The sequence below is a fragment of the Xyrauchen texanus genome, chromosome 4 (genome assembly GCF_025860055.1).
Source record: "Xyrauchen texanus isolate HMW12.3.18 chromosome 4, RBS_HiC_50CHRs, whole genome shotgun sequence".
Taxonomy (NCBI): domain Eukaryota; kingdom Metazoa; phylum Chordata; class Actinopteri; order Cypriniformes; family Catostomidae; genus Xyrauchen; species Xyrauchen texanus.
In genome coordinates this window covers 49,960,642-49,983,278 of record NC_068279.1, presented here as the reverse complement: position 1 = coordinate 49,983,278, position 22,637 = coordinate 49,960,642, and the positions used below count along the sequence as shown (strand labels likewise).

The 22,637-nt window shown below is 38.5% G+C and overlaps 1 protein-coding gene across 2 annotated transcripts in view; it reads right to left on the bottom strand.

Annotated features, from left to right (window-relative positions):
• The window catches only part of LOC127639978 (kinesin-like protein KIF1C), a 66,727-nt gene that overhangs the window by 7,716 nt on the left and 36,374 nt on the right, over positions 1-22,637 (bottom strand). For both annotated transcript variants that reach the window (XM_052122341.1, XM_052122346.1), the window contains exons 5-23: positions 21,925-21,990; positions 21,574-21,752; positions 18,728-18,839; positions 18,476-18,553; positions 17,844-17,909; positions 14,629-14,707; positions 13,621-13,699; positions 13,370-13,518; positions 11,940-12,100; positions 11,659-11,738; positions 9,572-9,647; positions 9,370-9,449; positions 9,189-9,283; positions 8,540-8,623; positions 8,232-8,412; positions 7,885-7,957; positions 7,500-7,598; positions 4,272-4,442; positions 1,478-1,861 (exon numbers count right to left, since the gene is read on the bottom strand). In XM_052122341.1, coding sequence (XP_051978301.1) covers positions 1,478-1,861; positions 4,272-4,442; positions 7,500-7,598; positions 7,885-7,957; positions 8,232-8,412; positions 8,540-8,623; positions 9,189-9,283; positions 9,370-9,449; positions 9,572-9,647; positions 11,659-11,738; positions 11,940-12,100; positions 13,370-13,518; positions 13,621-13,699; positions 14,629-14,707; positions 17,844-17,909; positions 18,476-18,553; positions 18,728-18,839; positions 21,574-21,752; positions 21,925-21,990 — 2,292 coding nt within the window. The remainder of the gene's footprint in view (positions 1-1,477; positions 1,862-4,271; positions 4,443-7,499; positions 7,599-7,884; positions 7,958-8,231; positions 8,413-8,539; positions 8,624-9,188; positions 9,284-9,369; positions 9,450-9,571; positions 9,648-11,658; positions 11,739-11,939; positions 12,101-13,369; positions 13,519-13,620; positions 13,700-14,628; positions 14,708-17,843; positions 17,910-18,475; positions 18,554-18,727; positions 18,840-21,573; positions 21,753-21,924; positions 21,991-22,637) is intronic.

Here is a 22,637-nt window from a genome sequence, read left to right as displayed (position 1 = left end):
TGGTAGACAGGCCAGATGGTGCCCCGGCCTGAGTCGGGCGGTGGGGGTATGTGGCAGCGGGGCGTGGTCAAGCGCCCGTCCGGAGAGGAAAGCGGTAAGGGCGCTTACACCTGAGCTAAATTATGCCTAACACCTGTCTCTAATTCCAGTGAGCACGAGGAGAGCGGCATAAAAACAGAGCCTCCAGACGGGGAGAGGAAAAAAGGAAAGAGAGCAGACCCAGCGTTTGTGTGTTCGTGTATTTGTGTATATAAAACATAATTAAAAGAGAGACGTACCTTGAGAGGAAGACCTGTTTCCTGTCCTCCTTCACTAGTCTAGTGCTACAGACCCATAATGCTAATATATAATTATATAATTTTGCAAGTACAGTGCATTTGGGAAGTATTCACAGCGCTTCACTTTTTCCACATTTTGTTATGTTACAGCCTTTTTCCAAAATGGATCAAATTAATTATTTATTAAATTCTACAAACAATACCCCATAATGACAATGTGAAAGAAGTTTGTTTGAAATCTTTGCAAATTCATAAAAAACAAAACAAATCACATGTACATAAGCCTTTGCCATGACACTCAAAATTGTGCTCAGGTGCATCCTGTTTCCACTGATCATCCTTGAGATGTTTCTACAACTTTTCAATTGATTGGACATGATTTGGAAAGGCACACACCTGTCTATATAAGTTCCCACAGTTAACAGTGCATGTCAGAGCACAAACCAAGCCATGAAGTCCAAGGAATTGTATCAAGGCACAGATCTGGGGAAGGGTACAGAAACATTTCTGCAGCATTGAAGGTCCCAATGAGCACAGTGGCCTCCATCATCTATAAATGGAAGTTTGGAACCACCAGGACTCTTCCTAGAGCTGGCCGCCTGGCCAAACTGAGCGCTCGGAGAGAAGGGCCTTAGTCAGGGAGGTGACCAAGAACCCGATGGTCACTCTGACAGAGCTCCAGTGTCAAAAGGCACCTGAAGGACTCTCAGACCATGAGAAACATGCTCTGGTCTGATGAAACAAAGATTGAACTCTTTGGCCTGAATGGCAAGCGTCAAGTCTGGTCAAGTAAAATTTTGGAATAAGGCTGTAACATGAAAAAGTGAAGCGCTGTGAATACTTTCCGGATGCACTGTACACATGGGGCAGATTGAACTTGATGCGTAAATTATGAAGACATGCCAATCTCTGCAATTTCTATGGTCTATAGAAATTTTCTTAATCTTACCTTGAATTACTGTACCTAAAGTTGCCCTGCTTATCCTGTGCAAACTGACAGTAAACATTGCACACACAAACAGTAACAATCCCTTTACAAACATATGTCTGGAAATCTAATTCTGCCCGAATAAGGCTTTATTTTCCAGGTGGACTGGCACATCCGACTCCGTTAAGGAAGCCAATCAGATTGAAAATGCAGATTTTCAGCTGGCGCTTGCCAGTTTCGTGTGTAAAACAAAGTATAAAAAAAGTATTACCTGCACTCCTACAGGAAATATTTTCTCCATCTTCACCATGCGATCCCTCAGCGATCGGATCTCCTCATCCTTCATGTTATTCTGCAGCTTCACCTCCTGCAGTATATCAGTCAGCTTATCAATATGAGCCTTCAGTTCACCCATATCTGTCTTTCCTTTCTCACTCCCTGCTACTCCTCCTCCAGCTGAGGCCATCATCCTCTCCTCCCTGTCTCCCTCCTCCTCTCCGATGCCCACTGTCTCACACACATCCTTCGCTACACTTTTCCAGCTCTCTCTCTCCTGAGGGTCTTTTTGGCCATATGTGCGGCAAAGCTCCTTCATTCTGACAATGGCCAAAGCCTCAATCTCCTGGGGTGTGTGCCGGAAATCTCCAAGCGCCACCTTAGAAGGACAAAAGATGATACGTACATGTTAATGCTTGTATACATGTCCTCAAGCTAGCCACTTGAGTGAGAGCCTCAGAAAAGTGAAAAACCTTTTGCTTCATGGATTCGTTAATTTGGAACAGATGTTGCTCCTTAAAAGCCATGTTTCTATCCTTTACATTATTTTGAGCCCTCTTCCATAGCATGGTTGGACAATTAATGATCCAGTGGTAGTAGTACATCAAGGTTAGCATTACAACTCCAATCTACCCAGGACTGCTAAGTCTTGTATAGACAGACTTTTGACTATCCGCATGGAGTCTGGTATTGCTGCAACAACTAACCGATATAATCGATAATGAAAATCATCGACAACAAATTTGATTATCGAGTAGTTGAATGAACGGTGAGCCCGGAAAGGTCCGTCAGTGACGTTAATTTACAGCCTAGTGAAAAATGCATTTGAATGATGAAACTCGTTTGAAAAATGACAAATTGAAGTGGAAAAAACACAACCCAAGTTGCCCAGTGCATGAGAGTACTTCTTTGTAATGTCATGTTTCATATTCTTGTTATGAATTAAAACCAGGCACATATTTCCATTTTGGAAAACTGTTTGTCTTTACAACAAGCATCTCCATTAAACTTCATTGAGCAAGCAAGCGCACACACAAGAGCACTCATTTTGATTAAACATTTTAAGTGCTCTGGACTTTATGGCGTAAATCACCTAAAAATTCTCTAATCATTTACTCACCCTCATGCCATCCCAAATGTGTATGTTCTTCTTTCCTCTGCGGAACACAAATTACGATTTTTAAAAGAATATTTCAGCTCTGTTGGTCCTCACAATACAAGTGAATGGTGACCAGAACTCAGAAGGTCCATAAAGGACATAAAGGATGCATAAAAGTAATCCATTCTACTCCAGTGGTTAAATCCATATTTTCAGAAGTGATATGATAGGTGTGCATGAGAAACAGATACATATTTAAGTCATTTTTTACTATCAATCTCCACCTTTGACCAGCCCCAACCAGTGGCTGAATGTGAAAGTGAAAGACACTTCCACACCAGAATGGGGAAGTGAAAGTTAAAGCATAGATTTACAGTTATAAAAGTACTTATATATAAAAAAAATTCTCACCAAGACCTATCATATTGCTTCAGAAGATATGGATTTAAACACTGGAGCTTTATGTCCTTTTTTTCTGGTCACCATTTACTTGCATTGTGAGGACAAACATAGCTGAAATATTCTTCAAAAATCTTCATTTGTGTTCAGTAGATGAAACAAAGTCATACACATCTGGGACGGAATGAGGGCGAGTAAATTATGAGATAATTTTCCTTTTTGGTTGAAATATTCCCTTTAAGTATTCGTGCAACATCATACTGCAATTTCAATTTCAATGTAATGAATTGTGCAGCTTTCATGGGTATCACGCTGATGTCTCAGAGATTTAAGTGTGCAGTTTTTAAAGTGCGGTTTTACTTGGTTTCTCCTCATCATGCAATACAACGAGAAACGATGCAACTTTTCAGCATGAGAGTGAATCTGCACGGCGTTTACAGATTAATGTACTATATGAAACTGTATATGATGCATATAATGTATGATGAGTATAATGTATAATAATCCTAATATTTGATAATACCAAATGTAATATCTGATTTGACCAGTAAACTTATGCTATGGCTAACATAATTTAACTGGATAAGCATTCACTACCATTAAAAATGTATTTTTTGAAAAGAACAGTTTAGAAACATGTAATTAGTGACAAAACTACTTTAAAATTACATTTGAAATATTTTAAATTAATTACATGTAATCAGTGACAGTGCACAAGCATATTTATCAAACATAATTATGTATTTTTCAGATGGGCAGAATTAAGAATATTTGGTGTAACCATTGCCCTCTTCTGGGCTGATTTTTCGTCCCACTCCATCCCAATGGATCAGTTTGCACTTTAATGAACAGTACTTTTTGTCATGTTTTACAAATATAGGAAAGGAGCTGTTTTGCATATTAAAATGTAAACATAACTTTTATGATTCAGGCTTTGTTTAAAGTTTTGAGAAAGTATAGAATTGTGAATTCAGTAGCTTAAATCGAACCAAGTGTGCCCTGTATCATTTCTGTTGTTTAAAAATAAAATTTTAATGAAATACAAGATGTCATAGAAGATTAATCGATTATCAAAATAATCATTAGTTGCAGCCCTAAAGTCTGGTCCATAAAAATGGATAAAAACCTGTTCACCCAGACATAACGTAAAACCAACCAATCCGATTGGAGCATGTTGGCTTGAGAAAGCACATGCTCCATGTGTTTTTGTGTGCAATCATACGGTCAGTGCGTGGTCATTGATTTAATTTCCCATTTCTGGTTTAACGTACACATGAACATAGTGCGATACCTCATAGCAGATCTCTTTAACAGCCTGAGTGCGAAGCTCTTCTAAGCTTAGTCTGTGTTTGGACTCGAGGGAGGCGGGTACGCGGCGGCGCTGAGGGATCTGATACACTCGGACCGGCTCTCTCCTCTTCCCACTGCTAGGCAAACCACACTTCTTCACTATAGACTGCATCTGTAAACAAACAAAGTATAGAACTATTACTTTTTGTCCAAGAGTAGTTATGGTGTATCTGGCAACCATGCAATATGATAACTTCAATATACTGTAAAAAAAAAAAAAAGGATCTAAAATAAATCAAAGGATGTTTTCTGTCATATAAAACTTTAAATTAGGCTTTATTAGAAGATAAGACAAGACACAACACAACATACAGTGCATTCATAAAGTATTCAGACTCCTTTCAGATTTTGTTAAGTTGCAGCCTTATGCTAAAATGCTGAAAAAAAAGTATAATTCTCATCACTCTACACAGCAGAGCTCAGAGACAGGATTGAGTCGAGGCACAGATCTGGGGAAGGCTACAAAAAATGTTGGCTGCATTGAAGTTTCTAATAGCACAGTGGCCTCCAAAATTTGGAACAACCAGGACTTCTCATAGAGCAGGCCGCCCAGCCAAACTGAGCAATCGGGGGAGAAGGGCCTTCGTAAGAGAGGTGACCAAAAACCCGATGGTCACTCTGGTTGAGCTCCAGAGATCATGTGTGGAGATGGGAGAAACTTGCAGAAGGACAACCATCACTGCAACACTCCACCAATCTGGGCTTTATGGCAGAGTGGCCAGACGGAAGCCTCTTCTTAGTGCAAGACACATGAAAAAGCACCTAAAGTACTCTCAGACTGAGGAACAAGATTCTCTGATCTGATGAAACAAAGATTGAACTCTTTGGCGTCAATTCCAAGCATCATGTCAGGAGGAAACCAGGTACTGCTCATCACCTGTGCAATACTATCCCAACGATGAAGCATGGTGGTGATAGCATCATGCTGTGGGGGTGTTTTTCAGCGGCAGGGACTGGAGGACTGGTCAGAGTTGAAGGAAAGCTGAATGCAGCAAAATACAGCGATATCCTTAATGAAAACCTGATCCAGAGTGCTCATGACCTCAGAAGGTTCACCTTCCAGCAGGACAATGACCCTAAGCACACAGCCAAGACATTCCAAGTGTGGCTTTGGGACAACTTTGTGAATGTCTTTGAGTGGCCCAGCCAGAGCCGGACATGAACCCAATCAAACATCTCTGGAGAGACCTGAAGATGGCTGTCCATGATGGTCCCCAACTAACCTAAATTTGCAAAGTTATCAAAAATCTGTTTTTTGCTTTGTCATTATGGGGAATGGAGTGTAGACTGATGTGAAAAAAAATTATTTAAAACATTTTAGCAAAAGGCTGCATCATAATAAAATAGGAAGAAATGAAGGGGACTGAATACTTCCTGAATGTACTGTATATTAACAAAACAAAGTATGCATTTACAGGATGCATAACCAATTGTATTTTCAACTCCAAAAAAGATGGGACAGTATGGAAAATGCTAAAATAAAAAGGAGTGATTCGGAAGTTTACATTTTAAACTCAGTTTTTCACAATTCCTGACATTTAATCATAGAAAACATTCCCTGTCCATTTTAAGGATGTAAAATATCAGAATAATAGTAGAGAGAATTAATTATTTAATCACATCCCCAGTGGGTCAGAAGTTTACATACACATTTGTTAGTATTTGGTATTTGCCTTTAAATTGTTTAATTTGGGTGAAACGTGTTGGGTAGCCTTCCACAAGCTTTTCACAATAAGTTACTGGAATTTTGTCCCATTCCTCCAGACAGAACTGGTGTAACTGAGTCAGGTTTGTAGGCCTCCTTGCTTACACATGCTTTTTCAGTTCTGCCAACAAATTTTCTATCAGATTGAGGTCAGGGCTTTGTTATGGCCACTCCAATACCTTGAATTTGTTGTCCTTAAGCAATTTTGCCACAACTTTGGAGGTATGCTTAGGGTCATTGTCCATTTGGAAGACCCATTTGCTACCGAGCTTTAACTTTCTGTCTTGAGATGTTGCTTCAATATTCCACTTAATTTTCCTTTCTCATGATGTCATCTATTTGGTAAAGTGCACCAGTCCCTCCTGCACCAAAGCACCCCCACAACATGATGCTGCCACCCCTATGCTTCACGGTTCAGATGGTGTTCTTTGGTTTGCAAGCCTCGCCATTTTTCCTCCAAACATAATTTTTATAAATATTATACCTTTATTTTGTCCCAAATTTTGCCCATAAATATAACTGTTCTGATCCGTTATCACACATGCCATGTCGATTTTAATGCCAAAATTGCCTGAGTAAAAACATTTGAAGTGCCTTTTTTATTTCACTCAGAAACAGACAAATGGCGAGTAAAACACACACACCCAAACAAATCAAATTGATTCTCATATTTTTTAATCATTACATTTTCTTTTATAAATGTAAGCAACATTGTCAAAATGGTACAAGCTTACCCTACTCAAAGACCCCGTTTACACCTGGTATTAAGATGCGTTTCAGGTGATCCGATAATAAGTGGTAAGCGCTAAATACAGGTCTAAACGGGGTCTAAAACGTTTTGTGATCGGATCACAAAAACCACATACAAATGTGGTCAAAAACACATGTGACTACATTGCAATTGATGTGTAACCGCTAATCCGTCTTCAATGCGTCCTGGCAGCAACGAATCGGCACCCCTAACCTGTCAATCAACCGCTGCACTAAAAATAGATTTTAAACTTGTCGGTTATGAGCTGCTTTAACAGGAAATAATCGTCCAAAAGAGGATACATACACAAACATGAGAACTTAACGGATCTTCTTCAGTGTGTTTGATATCAACGCAGATGAGAAGCACGAACATCTGAAACTCCTGAGCACGCTGATAATTTGTCCGAGTAACAGTAGCGTTTGCCGTTTGATATTTCTCAAATGCAACAAAAAATGGCAGTGCATGATCAAAAAAAGGAAGAGGGTTGGGTTACAAATTTAGTCACATTCTGGATGTATGAAATATGAGCACCCCCTGATGTGGTTTGCTGCAGTTGGAATGAAATGCTGCATCAGAGCCACAAACTTTGCTGTTTTCCGTCAGCTGTGCACCAGAACCATCATAGAAGGCAACATTTTGTCAAACGTTTAATGTTAAATAGGTGTGTTAGAGTGTGTATGTATGTGTGTGTGTGTGTGTGTGTGTGTGACCTTGTTGGCTGGTAATTTCTCTCTGAGAGAAGAGATGAGTCTCCAACTCTCCTCACAGGAGCGTTTATCCGAGTCATCACCACTGTCTGAGTCTGCATACTAGATACACATGGACAGAAAAGAGGTTTTGCATAACGTGTGTACAGTATTAAGTGTATAATATGCAGGTGTTTTTTTTTTTACATGTATTTGCAGGGTTTTCCTCAGTACAAATGCTCTTCTCTGGTTGACCTCTTTTGCTACTGCATTACAATGAAGGTTTCATCCAACATTTTACCATCAAAGAAGCTTGCATAAATTGTGATGTGGCAAATAAAGTGATTTGACTTGATCTGATGAGTGTAAATGTGTGTGAGTGTGTGTATTAAGTTGTGTGTTTTCTCACCAGTCGCTGTTGTTCCAGTAGCTGGTCGGCCTCCTCTTTCTCTTTTCGATACTGATTCTCCAGATCCTGAAGTCTAAGACAGAGAGAGAGTTAAAAGTGTGAGAGAAACCATCAGAACGGGAATCTCTACTGGAAACCCACACAAAACAAGCTTCTGATTGAAGCTGGATTATCATGGTTTCTGGCTGGTCATTTATTATGATCAGCTAGCTGATCCTAGCTAGTCTAGATGGTTGATCGGGCTGAGACAGACATGATAGACCACCTTGGACGAGCAAATAATCAGCTACTATGTTCCAAAAATCTATTTGACAACATTAAGCTTTATGACAGTTGCAGTTGCTCACCTCTTCTCCATCTCTTTCTTTATGTCAATGCCTTGTTTCTCCAGCAGTTCTCTCTGTGCATAGCTCCAGTCCACTTGCTCCACCTGCTGTTCCTGAGTGGCACTGCGCTCTCTCTCTAACCGCGCCTGCTCAGGGTGATTGAATCTGAACACATGGTTCTTCCCCATCACTATACGGTTACCTAAGAAACCATAGCACAGAGGTGTGTTGTAGGAAGTTTGATACAAGATACTATGGAAAGGATATAAAGGGCTAAATTTGAATGGTATACAACCACACTGCTAAAACTGGCAGAGAAAAAAAATTACCTTGTTTGAGTACGACACCATCAGTAATTCGTTTGCCATTGACATATGTTTCTGCCCCAACTAACGGCTCCAGAGTCACAACCACTGAAGACAGACAGACATTTATTAAATGAGGATGTTGTACTCTCACCTCTATTTAACATTTTAATACAGTTGAAGGTGAAGTGTGTAAGTTCTATGGCATAAGAGTCATTCCGAGCACTCTCCGAATGACTCTTTTGAGGAGGTTCTTTAAAATCTATAGTGTGAAACACACAGAACAACCAGTGTAGTCCGATTCCTAAACTAATAACTCTAATGAGGCAGTTATTTTGAATCTCTAGCATGAAACAACGCAAGCAGTGTCATTGGATTCCCAAATTAATGATTATTTTGGGCGGTTATTTTAATCTATAGGCTAGTGCTGCACGATTAATATTATCGCAATCGCGTGCGATTATATGGTGGCAAATGCTGCGATTTTATTAAATAAATAAGTGCATGTGTGGACGTGACAGTCCATTCTCTCTGAGAGCTGTTTGTCCATTTTCTACACCACTAATGAAAAGATGTTAAATTCCTTACGATTCCCATCCCAACCTATAAGTGAATGTATGCTTTGAGCGGTGTATATCGGTGAATGTTATAAATGTCACGTGTGCACTCTCACCCTCATTATTCTCATTGACATCACTGCAGAAGACACAATGCAGCTCCTTTATAAACTGACCGCTCAGACGAATATCTACATCCTCCTGACCAACCCTGCGAGACACGAACACAAAGCCATGAGATACTCAATACAGTTTGTACATAGAAACAAATCGCTACACCCCAAACAACTCAATTACCTGGTCACACCATCTTTAATGTAATAGATCAGACACTCTGACATAAGAGGATCCTCGTTCAGATTTACCAGGTGTGGCGTCTGTAAAACAAAAACACACGTTGAAATAGCCAAAACATCATAGATCTGCTAGAGAACACTTAGTGTGAAAGTACATTGAATATGTGTAGAAATGACGATATGTGTGTGTTAAACCGACTCACTCTTTTGGGCGAGAAAACACCCACAGTTCCTCCATCCTCTTTTACGGACACACCCATCTCAGCCAGCAGTGACTCCCTAATGTGTCACACACGGAAAGAGGCAAGAATGTGTCTGTGTTTTATACTTGTGTATCACAGTGTCCTAAGCAGATGTGACAAGTTTAACAAGTTGTTAAAGTCATCTCATCCATGTTTATGGAGCATCAGTTTTTGTCCTAACCAGCCGAAATCGCAACAAGTGACAGGACATTTTGTCGTCGCTTGGTTTCTATAAAAGTAAAGTTACCGCTTACAAAAAACGCTCGGCGGCCACACTTCCAGATTCTTTCAGCAATCCAGAAAATAATTGCGTTCAATGGGCGCTTTGTTCAAAAGGAGCTAAAAATACCAAAAAAGTAGAATTAGACCGATATATTGGTTTTCACAGATTTAGCGGATTTGCTGTATCTATATCTTTTATAATGTACTATATTAATCCATATTTTTATCCTCACTACAATTCATATTTTATTATTTCGATCAGAAAATCAAGAGTTGAATCAAATTGAATTGAGGGCATAAACCGATCAGCCACAACATTAAAACCACCTGACTAATATTGTGTAAGTCCCCCTCGTGCCACCAAAACAGCACCAACCTGCATCTCAGAATTATATTCAGATTATATTCTTCTCATCACAATTGTACAGAGCGTTTATCTGAGTTAACGTAAACTTTGTCTTTTTGAACCAGTCTAGCCATTCTCTGTTGATCTCTCTCATCAACAAGGCATATCTTCATATTGTGAATATATTTGGTATAAAAAAGCTTAATTTGGTAAGTATTGATTTTATAGATTAATCGGTGCCGATAGTAGATTTTGGGAACTACAAAAAACAATCCGCTGATTAATCAGAAATCTGCCTTTTCCACCACCTAGCATGTTAAAGGGTTAATGTTAATAGTTAGCATGTTAATACCCAAAATGAAAATGTTCTCATCATTTACTCACCCTCATGTCATCCCTGATGTGTGTGACTTACTTTCTTCTGCAGAACACAAACAAAGCTTTTTAGAAGAAAGTTTATGATCTGTAAGTCCATACAATGCAAGTGAATGGTGACCAGAACTTTGAAGGTAAAAAAAGGGCATAATTGAGGTATAAAAGTAATCAATACGACTCCGGTGGTTAAATCCATGTCTTCTGAAGTGATATAATAGGTGGGAGTGAGATACTGATCAAAATGTAAGTCCTTTTTTACTATAAATCTTCACCTTTGACCAGTCCCAACCAGTAGGTGGCTGAATGTAAAAGTGTAGATTCACAATTAAAAAGGACTTAAATATTAATCTGTTTCTCACTCACACCTTTCAATCGCTTCAGAAGATATGGATTTAACCACTGGAGTCGTACTGATTACTTTTATACTCTCTTTTGGACCTTCAATGTTCTGGTAACCATTCACTTGGACCAACAGAGCTGAAATATTCTTCTCATCATATTAGTTTGTGTTTTGCAGAAGAAAGAAAGTCATACACATGAGAGAATATTTTTTGGGTGAACCATCCCTTTAATGAGTGTATGACATATTGGTAGGATATTGGTCTTGGCGGACTAGATCTGCTATGCTGCTGCAGACTTAACACTGCTAGAACATACACAAACATGCTGCGTAATGCATGTGGACATGCTGCTGCTTCTGCACAATTACAAAAAACACAAGACATGCTGATGCACAATTAGACATGCATGCAATCCCGAGGAGAAGGATGGTTTCAGAGAAAACTCTTGGCTTACTTGCAAACTGAGCTAATTTTAATGTTAGGCAAAGAGAAAGTACGCAAGTTGATTGGGTACCTGAAAACACGTCAAAGGTGTCAGCCTATCAGCTTACACCATGTGAGTCTTTTGGTTTTACGTATCACATATGGCTGAGCTGACTGGCTAACAGATAAAAAGTTCAAAGTACCAATCAGCTAGTGCCATTCAGAGCTTCATCTGCAAATTCCACCATCGTTCGACCTCTACCCAAAAGTGCTGTTTGAGACTGACTATACTACTATAGTGTAAACATATTTGATCGTGGAAACACTGTGTGTGCTCTCACCTCTCCTGTCGTATTGACTCTGTTTTCCTGAGTTTCTCCTCCCATGTTTCATTTAGCTCGGCAATCATCTTCTCCGTTTCCTGTTTGAGACACAGTAACAATGCCAGACAGGCACATATCCTCCATAAGTTTTCAAATATTTTGTCACACTGCAAGTCACCATGCAGTTTCAAAGTAGCTTCCCTGACACTATTGTCCTGATACATGATTTGTGCACTTTACTGTTAGTCACTTTGGTAAGTCAGTGTCTTGTAAGAACATGATTGTGATGTAATGTGTACCTTGAGTCTCTCCACGGCCTCCTCTTCACTGATGAGCTCAGTGGGGCTGGTGGGCGTCACACCCTCCATTGACGCATCAGAATTATTCTGTACATATGGGAGCGAGGGCTGATTAAGTTCACCTGATGCCATGACTAAAGCTGGGCGGCCTGTTTCAGACCCTGAGAGAGACAAATTAATGTGTGAGTGATTGAATTAATTACATTGATTGCAATATGGCCTGCCTACAGTTCGTCACAACAGTTAAAGGGCCCATGAAATCAAAATGGGCGTATTGTGACTTGTCAACATCTGTTAGCTTTAAGGCCACCTGCTGATCAGCGTAGCATAGCATTCTGAGATTATATTTTTCTCACTACAATTGTACAGAGCAGTTATTGGGGTTACTGTAGACTTTGTCAGTTCAAACCAGTCTGGCCATTCTCTGTTGACCTCTCTCATCAACAAGGTATTTCCATCCACAGAACTGCACAGATGAAGTAGGTTCGGTAGAGAATGCACAGATGAAGTAGGTTCGTTTCCAAAGAGCTGTTGCCCTTCACAACTTTTCCAGTTTCATTTGAATTTTTTGTTAAAATAAATAAAAATGTCTTTATTGTGTAGGCTTAACCCTAACCCTGCTTAACGAAAATTACCCAATAGTACCACCTAGCGTCCAACCAGCAGTAATACCAATTTTTTCTGCGACCAACCGGACAATAAAAAATTGCTCGACAAAGACTTCTCTCATCGACTAACGTTTGGTCAACTATTAAGGGGCAGCCCTAACAGAATGCGCCTCCTTCCTGAGCGGTATGATGGCTGCATGGTCCCATGGTGTTTGTACGTGCGTACTATTGTTTTTACAGAAGAACGTGGTACCTTCAAGTGTTTGGAAATTGCTCCCAAGGATGAACCAGGCTTGTAGAGGTCCACAATTGTTTTTTTCTGAGGTCTTTTTTTCTGATTTCTTCTGATTTTCCCATGATGTCAAGCAACGAGTCACTAAGTTTGAAGGTAGGCCTTAAAATAAATCCATAGGTCCACCTCCAATTCAGTACACCTCCTATCAGAAGCTAACTGGCTAATTGTCTTTGACATCATTTTCTGGAATTTTCCAAGCTGCTTAAAGGCACAGTTAACTCAGTGAATGTAAACTTCTGACCCACTGGAATTGTGATATAGTCAATTAAAAGTGAAATCTGTCTGTAAACAATTGTTGTAAAGATGACTTGTGTCATGCACAAAGTAGAAGTCCTAAACGACTTGCCAAAACTATAATTTGCTAAATCTGTGGAGTGGTTAAAAAATGAGTTTATGACTTCAACCAAAGTGTATGTAAACTTCTGACTTCAACTGTAGATAGCCCAGCCCTATAACTAACCTCGTGATCACCGAGACAGATGTTAATCCCATGTGTAAATGAGCACTGTCTGTGTATGTGTGTTTACCTGAGGCAGTGATGAGGTTGCTGAGTCCCTGAGACAGTAGGAGATCTTTGAGTCTGTTCACCTCATCTTTGAGCTCTCTGATGAGACGTGCGTTAGGATCCTCGTTCACCACAGCATTACACTTGATCTGCTTCGCTCTGTCTGCATACCTGCAGTGGGTCTCACACAGTGTTAAAGGTTGTATAGTTTATACAGCAGAGTGTCCAACTTCACATGTATAAAACAGAACATTATCTGGCGTGTCTTTTTACCTGAGAGTACCGAGTGTTTCCTCATAATTGATATCTGCTGGACTCAGAGCAGCAATCATGGCCGTGCGAGAGTTTCCACCTTCAAACACAAACACTCAATTTATAAAGTGATTAAAGGCCTGTTTAAAGCAAAAAAGAAACCAAAAAGTTAAACAAATAACTGTCAACCGGACCCATTCACACCAATAGTTTTATTTTTCCCTGTGCTCATTCACAAGATTTCATTATAGAGTAATACAAGAAGATATTACATATAAAGCTATCTGACGACAATAGTACTGTGATAAAAGTTGACCTCTCAGTTGATTTATATTTAAGCAAGCTGATATTAAACAGCTAGTACTCAGTTCCTATTTTAATAGTGAGTGTGTATGTGTGTCAGTAACGGAAATCATGTGGAAAGGATTCCCTGTTTTTCTTTCTCAAATTAAAGGTTAAATAACACCCAAATATTCTAGAATATTTTGTATCATTTACATAATTAATGTAGAATCTTTATGTATTGATTTCATTGGCTAGTGTACTGCTTTTCCTGTTCTCACAAAGATATATAATGCTGTGATGAAAAATAAAGTACGAGAAATCTTTGATGCATGCTCCGTGCTGCGTCAATCATTTCAGCCCTCGCAAGGATCCGGATCAAGACAGCGACAGCAGACCTGTCTTGATACTTAGTGGCCAATCCTGAACATTCCTAACAAGTATCATAAATATTTTTTCCTAAGCACAATCATGCAAAAATCCTACATTATTTAAAACTGGCACATTCAAGAGTACTATAAATCAACCTCTATGCCTCTATGCTTTGACTTCTTTTGGAACTAATGTCAACGATGGAGCAAAAATAAACAAAACAACCGGCCATGTTGTGTCTGAAACGTAACATACTGGTGCGCAAATGATCTCTCCTGGTGTCAGAGGCACTTTAGGAGTCATTTTTTTTAATTAAAAATATTTGTAGTGGTGAGTAATTGCAGCAAACATTTTTGTTTGGTGTGAAAGACTTACCCAGATTCTCTCTCAATAACCATGTGAGTACAGAGTCCCTGTAGGGAATGAAATCAGAGCGTCTCTTCTTAGTGCCATGCTGTGGAGGTGAAAGCAATCATTACTCTTGAGAAAGAACTTGAGAAAGTAAACACTAAAAGGTGAGCGAAGAAAGCAGCAGACAGAGAAAAGGAAAAGAGATGAGCTCTCAAAATGTATAAGTTAATGCATGCGATTTAAGATGTTTAACACATTACATTTTCTTTAACGTGATAGATGATTTTACTAATTTGACATTAGATTCTGACATTTACTGATTAAAATAGGGCGGAACCTTTGCGATGGGTCCAGAAACATTGAACTGATGCTCAAACAACCAACACACACAGATAAGGTAATATTATGTGGGCAGTGCCAGCGTTAAAAGCAGGACAACATGTCTGCAGAGCTTTTCATGTGCAGATATAAGCGCCACTTAATAGTGCCCTGACGCGAATCATGAATGCAGCTGCACGATTGCTATAGCAAAGTGGAATTGTCACAGTCTGCCAGACGATTGTTGTTATTTTAATGTACATTGCCATGAATACACAACATATGGGGATTAGTTCTTTTAAATAGTTAACCCCTCAATAAGACTTTGGGAAACATTTAATGTTACTTAAATTGGTTCTATTTTAGAACATTTGCTTCTTTATACTTTGGAAGGCTTTTTTGGAAAATGTTAGTAAAGCATTATTCTTACATGCATTTTTTTTCTGTCCTAAGAAGGACATAAATGCATTTTGACAGGAAAATAATTATATACGGTATAGCCTATAGAGTCAAATTTCAGCACTTTCAAAATTTGCATTAATTGAACAATAAACAAAATTTGCAATTAATCATGATTAAAGATTTGAATCAGCAACCCTCTACGATCATGTTGGAGAAAGAATAGCCATTGCTATTAATCTTTGCCAGAATTTTGATGACATAAGTGTAATGCAATTGAAAAAGATATTAAGCAAACCAAGAAAGGGGGCCTATTCTTATATATAACTTAACCCAATATACATTAGTATGCAATATGGCTGCAACTATTGATTATTTTGATAATCCATTAATCTCGATTATTAGAATGATTATTCGACTATTTGGTAATTATGGCAACGATTAATCATTAGCTCTTAACCGATTATTCAGCTTGTGCCCTGACTTAAAAGGTTGTATTAAATGTGCTTGCTAACAATAGAGGACAAATCATCTTTTAAAAATACCTCTAAATAAATCACAAGCCATCACATTATAATCTAGCTGCATTAAGCGTGCACGCTCGAGGGATGAGCGTCCCCGCGACAGTGTGTACCTCAGCCGGGTGCAGTTTCAATCACTCCCCCTTAGATTGGGACATTTGCACAACTCAAGAATAGGTGCTGACCGCAGAGGAAATGTCAATTTCAGAGTTTGTAGTTATTTACATGATCTGCTTCCTTATTATTTGAACTTTAATAAAGCTACAACACATTAAATATAACTGCATTTAAAATGAAATGCCGGGGAGTTTCCTTTAAAGAGCTCCAGCTTCACTTATTCCACAACGAGAGTGCTTCTGTATTTACTTATTTGGTATTTGTGTATTATAATTCCCTCATACTTTGCGATCTACATCATCTGAAGCTGTGAAAGTTTAGAATGCATCTGGACTGTGAGCTGTGTAATTCTTCCTCTCCTCAGTCAGGCGCGAGCTGAAGTGCTGCTTTCATGTGCCATTATTAGAGTTTAATGTGATCTCATGTTGCATTAAATGAGATCAAACGACTTGCCGATTATGTCGACTGATCATTTAAGGTCTACAGCCATGGCCAAAAGTATTGGCAGTGACATAAATGTTGTGTTTTGCAAAATTTGCTGATTCAGTATTTGTAGATTATTTTTTCACATGTTTCTGTAGTATACTGGAAAACAATAATAAGCATTTCATAAGTTTTAAAGGCTTTTATTACCAAAAACATTCAATATATATACAAAGAGTCAATATTTACAGTGTTGACCCTTGTTCTTCATAACCTCTGCAATTCGCTCTGGCATGCTGGATATCAGCTTCTGGGACAAATCCTGACTGATGGCGATCCATTCTTGCCTTATTAGTGCTCGGATTTGATCACAATTTGTGGGCTTCTGCTTGTCCACTCGCCTTTTGATGATTGACCACAGGTTCTCTATGGGATTAAGATTCGGGGAGTTGCCAGGCCATGGATCCAAAATTTCTATGTAATGATCTCCGAGCCACTTCATTAGCACTCTTGCCTTTGTGACATGGGGCTCAAACATGGTTGAAAATGCACAGATCATTACCAAATTTACACATTATTTTAACGGTCTCTGATAAACTTACGAGCCCTTATTTTTAATGAGGGAAGACCTTAGAGATTCCGTTTCTTGCATTTTATAATCTTCACATAAATAGAGTAGGTCATCTCTGTGTCACAGCATGTCATTAACACTATTTGAATAAACAGAAACTTCCCATTACGTGGTCATTGAATTAAAGTGAAACTGGAGCGCATTGCGTTCACTATTAAATTAATATGTTTATCCATTTTTGTTTTTTTCTTCTTCCCTTTTCTCCCCAATTTAGAATGCCCAATTCCCAATGTGCTACGAGTCCTCATGGTGGAGTAGTGATTCTCCTCAATCAGGGTGGCGGAGGACAAATCTCAGCTGCCTCCGTGTCATCAGCGCATCTTAACACGTAGCTTGTTGAGCGCGTTACCATGGAGACGTAGCGCGTGTGGAGGCTCATGCTATTCTCCGCGTCATACACGCACAACTCACCATCCACATTATAGCGACCATGAAGGGGTTACCTGATGTGACATAACCCACCCTAGCAACTGGGCCAATTGGTTGCTTAGGAAGCCTGACTGGAGTCACTCAACACACCCTGGATTCGAACTTGCGACTCCAGGTGTGGTAGTCAGCGTCTTTACTTGCTGAGCTACCCAGGCCCCAAGTTTTACATTGTTTATATTTAGTTTGGGAGATTGGCGCGTGCCTCTGTAGACGGCATGCACATCAGAGCAGAAAAAGTTTTGCGGTGCTTCGACACAACTCAATCTCTTGCAAGTGAAATGTTCATATTTACTAGCCTGTGGCTAATAACAGACATTTTTAGTAACATAGAATAAATAGCAGAGGAGAGAAAAGATGAGAGCAAACTATGAGGCCACAAAAATAAAATCTGCAGTTCTCACCATGTCTGCCAGGGCTGAGATGACTTTACCCAGTGTTGTGAGAGATTTATTTATATTGGCTCCCTCCTACAAAATAGACACCACAGTACAATTTTCTGTTAATACTTGATAAGGTGTGATTAGCCAGTCAGTGACAACTTAAATAAAGTTTATCCAAAACTGAAAATTCTATCACATTTACTAACTCACATGTTGTTTAAAACACATGACTTTGGTTGATAAATTGAAAGCATTATAAAACAATGTCATTTGTCACCGAATAAAGCCAAATCTGGTGTTTTTGTAAATGCACAAGCAGAAATGACATTTGAATGAAGGCATTATTTTCAGTGAATAACAACTTAAATTTCAGTCTGTTCCTATCGCAAATCTATTGTATGGCTTCTGAAGGCTTGGAATACAACAGACAAGTTTTACATACTACTTCAATGGAGTTTTATGTTAGTGTTTGTGTCCTTTGAGTTCGACAGCCTGTCTATTTTCATTGTATGGAAAACAGCTGCATGGACATTCTGCTAAAACTCTATTTTAGTACCCCACAGAAAAACGGAATTCAAATAATTATTTTTGGGTAAACTATTCCTTCAACTCAAGACTAAAAAGACACATTGTTGACACATTTTTCCCCTCACCTTTAACCTCATGCCTTTGGCTCCAGATGAGTCTGCTCGCTCACTTCCTGCCAGATCCACCAGACTGATCTTACTCACCTGAGCAGCAGGCAAACAAACCAGAGTGAGTTAAGAAGATAAACAACCAAAAATGTGATGGAAGACAGGTGTACCACAGGTGCATTACATCTATCCATCCATGTGTCCACATGTTTGTCCACTCCACTTTCAAATGAAATACAAAAACTCTTGGGTCTCTAATCTCACACACACCTTCTCAGTGTCCAGGTTGGTCATGTTATCATGCCTGTGCTGTGTGAAGAGGATGGTGAAGACAGCGTGAGAGCGGCTGCTGGTCTCATTCATATTTGTAGCAGCAACCGTCCTTAATGTGACAGAAAAATACAGTTTTGACAAAACACAGAAGCTCCTTTAAACCAGCATTAATAAAATGACAGAAACTGTAAACACTGTGTCGCAAAAAGAAAAAAAAAAAAGAGGAAAAGACAGAAATGCACAGTAAGAATTGAGCAGAGTAAAGACCCAGCACACTCAAGACAAAGTGCTTCTTCGCTCAGAGCCAAAAAGAAGTTTGAAACAGCTGAGCAACAACATTCTGTTTGTGAACATTCAGACACCAGCCACAGCGCTGGGGGAGGCGTACAGAGGAACATTTAAATAGGACATTCAAAACTAAATGTAAAACATCAACTAATATGACATTAAAATGTGTTCTATCGATGCCTTAATGCCTCATTCTGAAGTAAAATAATTCACACTAGATCAGTAAAAGAAGTTGTTTTAACCAGTCGGTGATGATTTAAAGTAATATATATGCACTTGATAATGTGTAATTTGTAATGTTTACCTTGTGCATTCATGACAGTAATGCACTAACATGCTATACGTGGCCATAATACACGCCAATTATTTATGATGACACTGTTACTACTGCAAAGATGGGTGTATAAAAGCGTGCTAATGGGTAGAATTCAGACAAAAAAATAATGATAACTTTGGGTAGAAGTGTGAATTTCTTTTGGCTGCAGATGACACGAGTGAATGGGCACTTAAGAGTATAATTACAAATCACATGACATGTTCTTGGAAAAGGTTATTATGCAAACGATCCTACAGATGCGTGTAAGATCGCACCAGCTCGCTAATAACTTTGCACGCCGTTGTGTTCAGGTTGACTGAACTTAACTGATTGAACAATGTAACAGGAATTAGTTGTCAGCTTGAAAGTAGGTGGAGCTCCAGGTCAAACCAATTAATGAGGTGGACCAATGGCAGTAAGAAGGTATTTAGCAGCCGGTAAGAAATTTTCCTGAAAGTTCACCTTGGCAAGCTGTCACAAACCACCGAAACAAACTCATAAACACCTTCTTTTTGGCCAGATTTGGTTCTAAATTATATCACACACATTCATCCTTCGATTTTGTAGGAAGTTTATTTTAGTAATGCTTCGTGTAATAATTAGGGCTCACAATCGATATTGTTTTTTAATCAAATTAATTACATGGTGTCCCGATTAATTAATCGCGATTAATCGCATTTACAAATATTTGCTGAGAAAGCCCATATTGTATCATATAACAATAACTCTATAACTCTAACTATATATATATAAAAATATTCAGATTGAAATGCTTTACATTCCTGTAGCACAAGAGTTAATCATTGATAAGGCCATCCAAAAAGTGGCTTTAGAATACAATGTATTGTTTACTACCATATTAGTGATCATAAGTCTATCATTGGCATACAGTTCACAGCAATCCATTTCACAACTGAATTTGTCAATCAGTTGGAGATTTATTATGAGGGCTTGTTTAAGGACCCGTTAATTTACACCAACGTCAGACGTCTCGGGTGTGTTGCGTCATAAACATAAAATGTTTAGGTCACTGTGTCAAGTTAAATATAATTTAATACTCAATCTTTAAACACATCTTGAGATCCCTTAGTTTGGATTTGCTCTCCATCAAGTGTTTTGAACGCAAGAACGTAACGCATGTTTGTGTTGTGCTGCTGGATGTTTGTTTTCTTCACTGTATAAACTGCGTGTTGCTCATACAGCTGAAATTTCACTTACTGCCCTCTGGAGTAAATAGGTGGTACTACAAGCTTGCATTACTCAGAAATCTTCCTTATTATGGTCCGTGGGCATGTGATTAATTACGTAAATTTTTTTAACGAGTCATTACAGCCCTAGTAATAATACTGGCTATAGAGCTGGGCAATATGACGATATACTGAATTTTGTTGAGAAGATATAAAGGGTCAATCAATACAGATTTTGTATATCGTGATATGTAATATTAATGTGCGCAGCATGGGCTTATCTATCAGAATTTAAGGAACATAGACAGGGTTTTTATGGCATTAAAAAAAGTTTGGCAGGTGCCCAAGCAAATTCAATAACATTCATCTCATGCTTGCCGTTTCATCCGATGCGCTCATCTGTGTTTCATGTGTTTCAGTGTTGTGTGCACTTTTTCTGGAGCAAAAAATCACAAAACAAAGCAATTTGTTTTACCTCCTCAAAATGAAGCATGTAAAAGTATATTACGAAAGCCAAAAGATGCACTCCGCATTCATCCCGTCATTTGTTTTCTAGAAGTGTTTATATGTAATATTTATTTTCTGCAAAAAGTGTTTGCATAATTTTTAATATTTTCTGTAAGAAGTGTTTGTTGGATTTTTTTTTTATGCATTATTTTCTTTGTTGCATTGCTTTGGAAAAATCTAGAGACTCTTGAGGAAAATGTATAATAATAATATTGATCAACAACGTGTCGGGCTAAAATGCGGCATAATGTGAAATTTTGCATTATGAAAAGAATGATTTAAACCAAGATGACTTTTATTTTGTTTTGACATGGACTGTTGTCAATTTCCAAATAAAGACAAAATTATGTAAGAGGAAATATTTGGAAGTTCAATGACAGGATTATCCAAAAATAGGCATAACAATATGGTTATTATATTCAGTTAACCAATTTTTGTTAGATTTTCCAACAAAAATGTATACTGTGTTATGATATTTATCGTTATTGTGATATAAAATTACTCATATTGTGATATAAGATTTTGGTCATATAGCCCACCCCTACCTGGCTTTGTTGCCAGTGTCCATGAGGTCAGCGATATCACTGTAGCTGGTGACCGCCATTTTAGAGAGGTCTTCTACATAAGGGCCCATTATAGGATGTTCTCTAACACGTAAGGACCCCCGACTCTTTGGGTTTAACAGGTCTCGAACCCGCTCACAGTAAATCTCCATATATGACACCTGCAAAGACCAATTACACACCATATCAAACCTTTTGTTGTCTGTATATACAAAGTCACATTCTATAAATTCTATGCTTGATTTTTATGAAGAAAATTATGTTCCAACAGAGTTCTCAGATTTATCATATGGCTGGCAAATGCATCAACACACACACATGCAGTGTACTTACCTCTACAGAAAAGGACAGGTCAGGGTCAGTGTTATCTGCCGTTTGCCCGAACAAATCCTCACACATCTATGGGAGAAAAATGATGCAACGTCAGAGGTGTTTGGTTCACCTTCAGAGCACAAATCAACACAAGTCTGAGCTTTTAAAGCACTTTCAGTACAGAAACCATTACTGAAGTCCACAATTAAACTTGGCATGTTAAATTACATTTATTGGACAACTAAAAAAATATGTTTTTGTAAAGAGAAACATTGAAGGAATGCTACAAATGATATTTAATTATGTGATATATAGCAGTATTTCCTCCATTGCTGAATCTGCAGTGCCATGGCAAAATAAATCAAATTTTACCCAAATTACAGTCTGAATAGAATGTAATAAGTTAAAGTGAGTCCCGCAAAATAAAAGACAACAAGTATTGCATTGTCTTTACTTACTACTGCACATAAAAACATACAGTACGACCAGTGCAGTTTGATTTGTGAGCAAATTTCTTTAAGTAGCCTGTTCCTTTCAAAAGTTGGTCAAAACCATTCATATTCATACAAATCATTCACTGAATATGTCAGACTGGTTACTGAATTAACATCTGATTAGGGCTGATTAGGGATTTTCAAATATACCTTCATTTGAAAGATCCCCATATGATTCTTAAAATCCAAAGTACTATATAGCTACTGTACTGAAAAAGAATTTCAGCACTGAGATCCTTT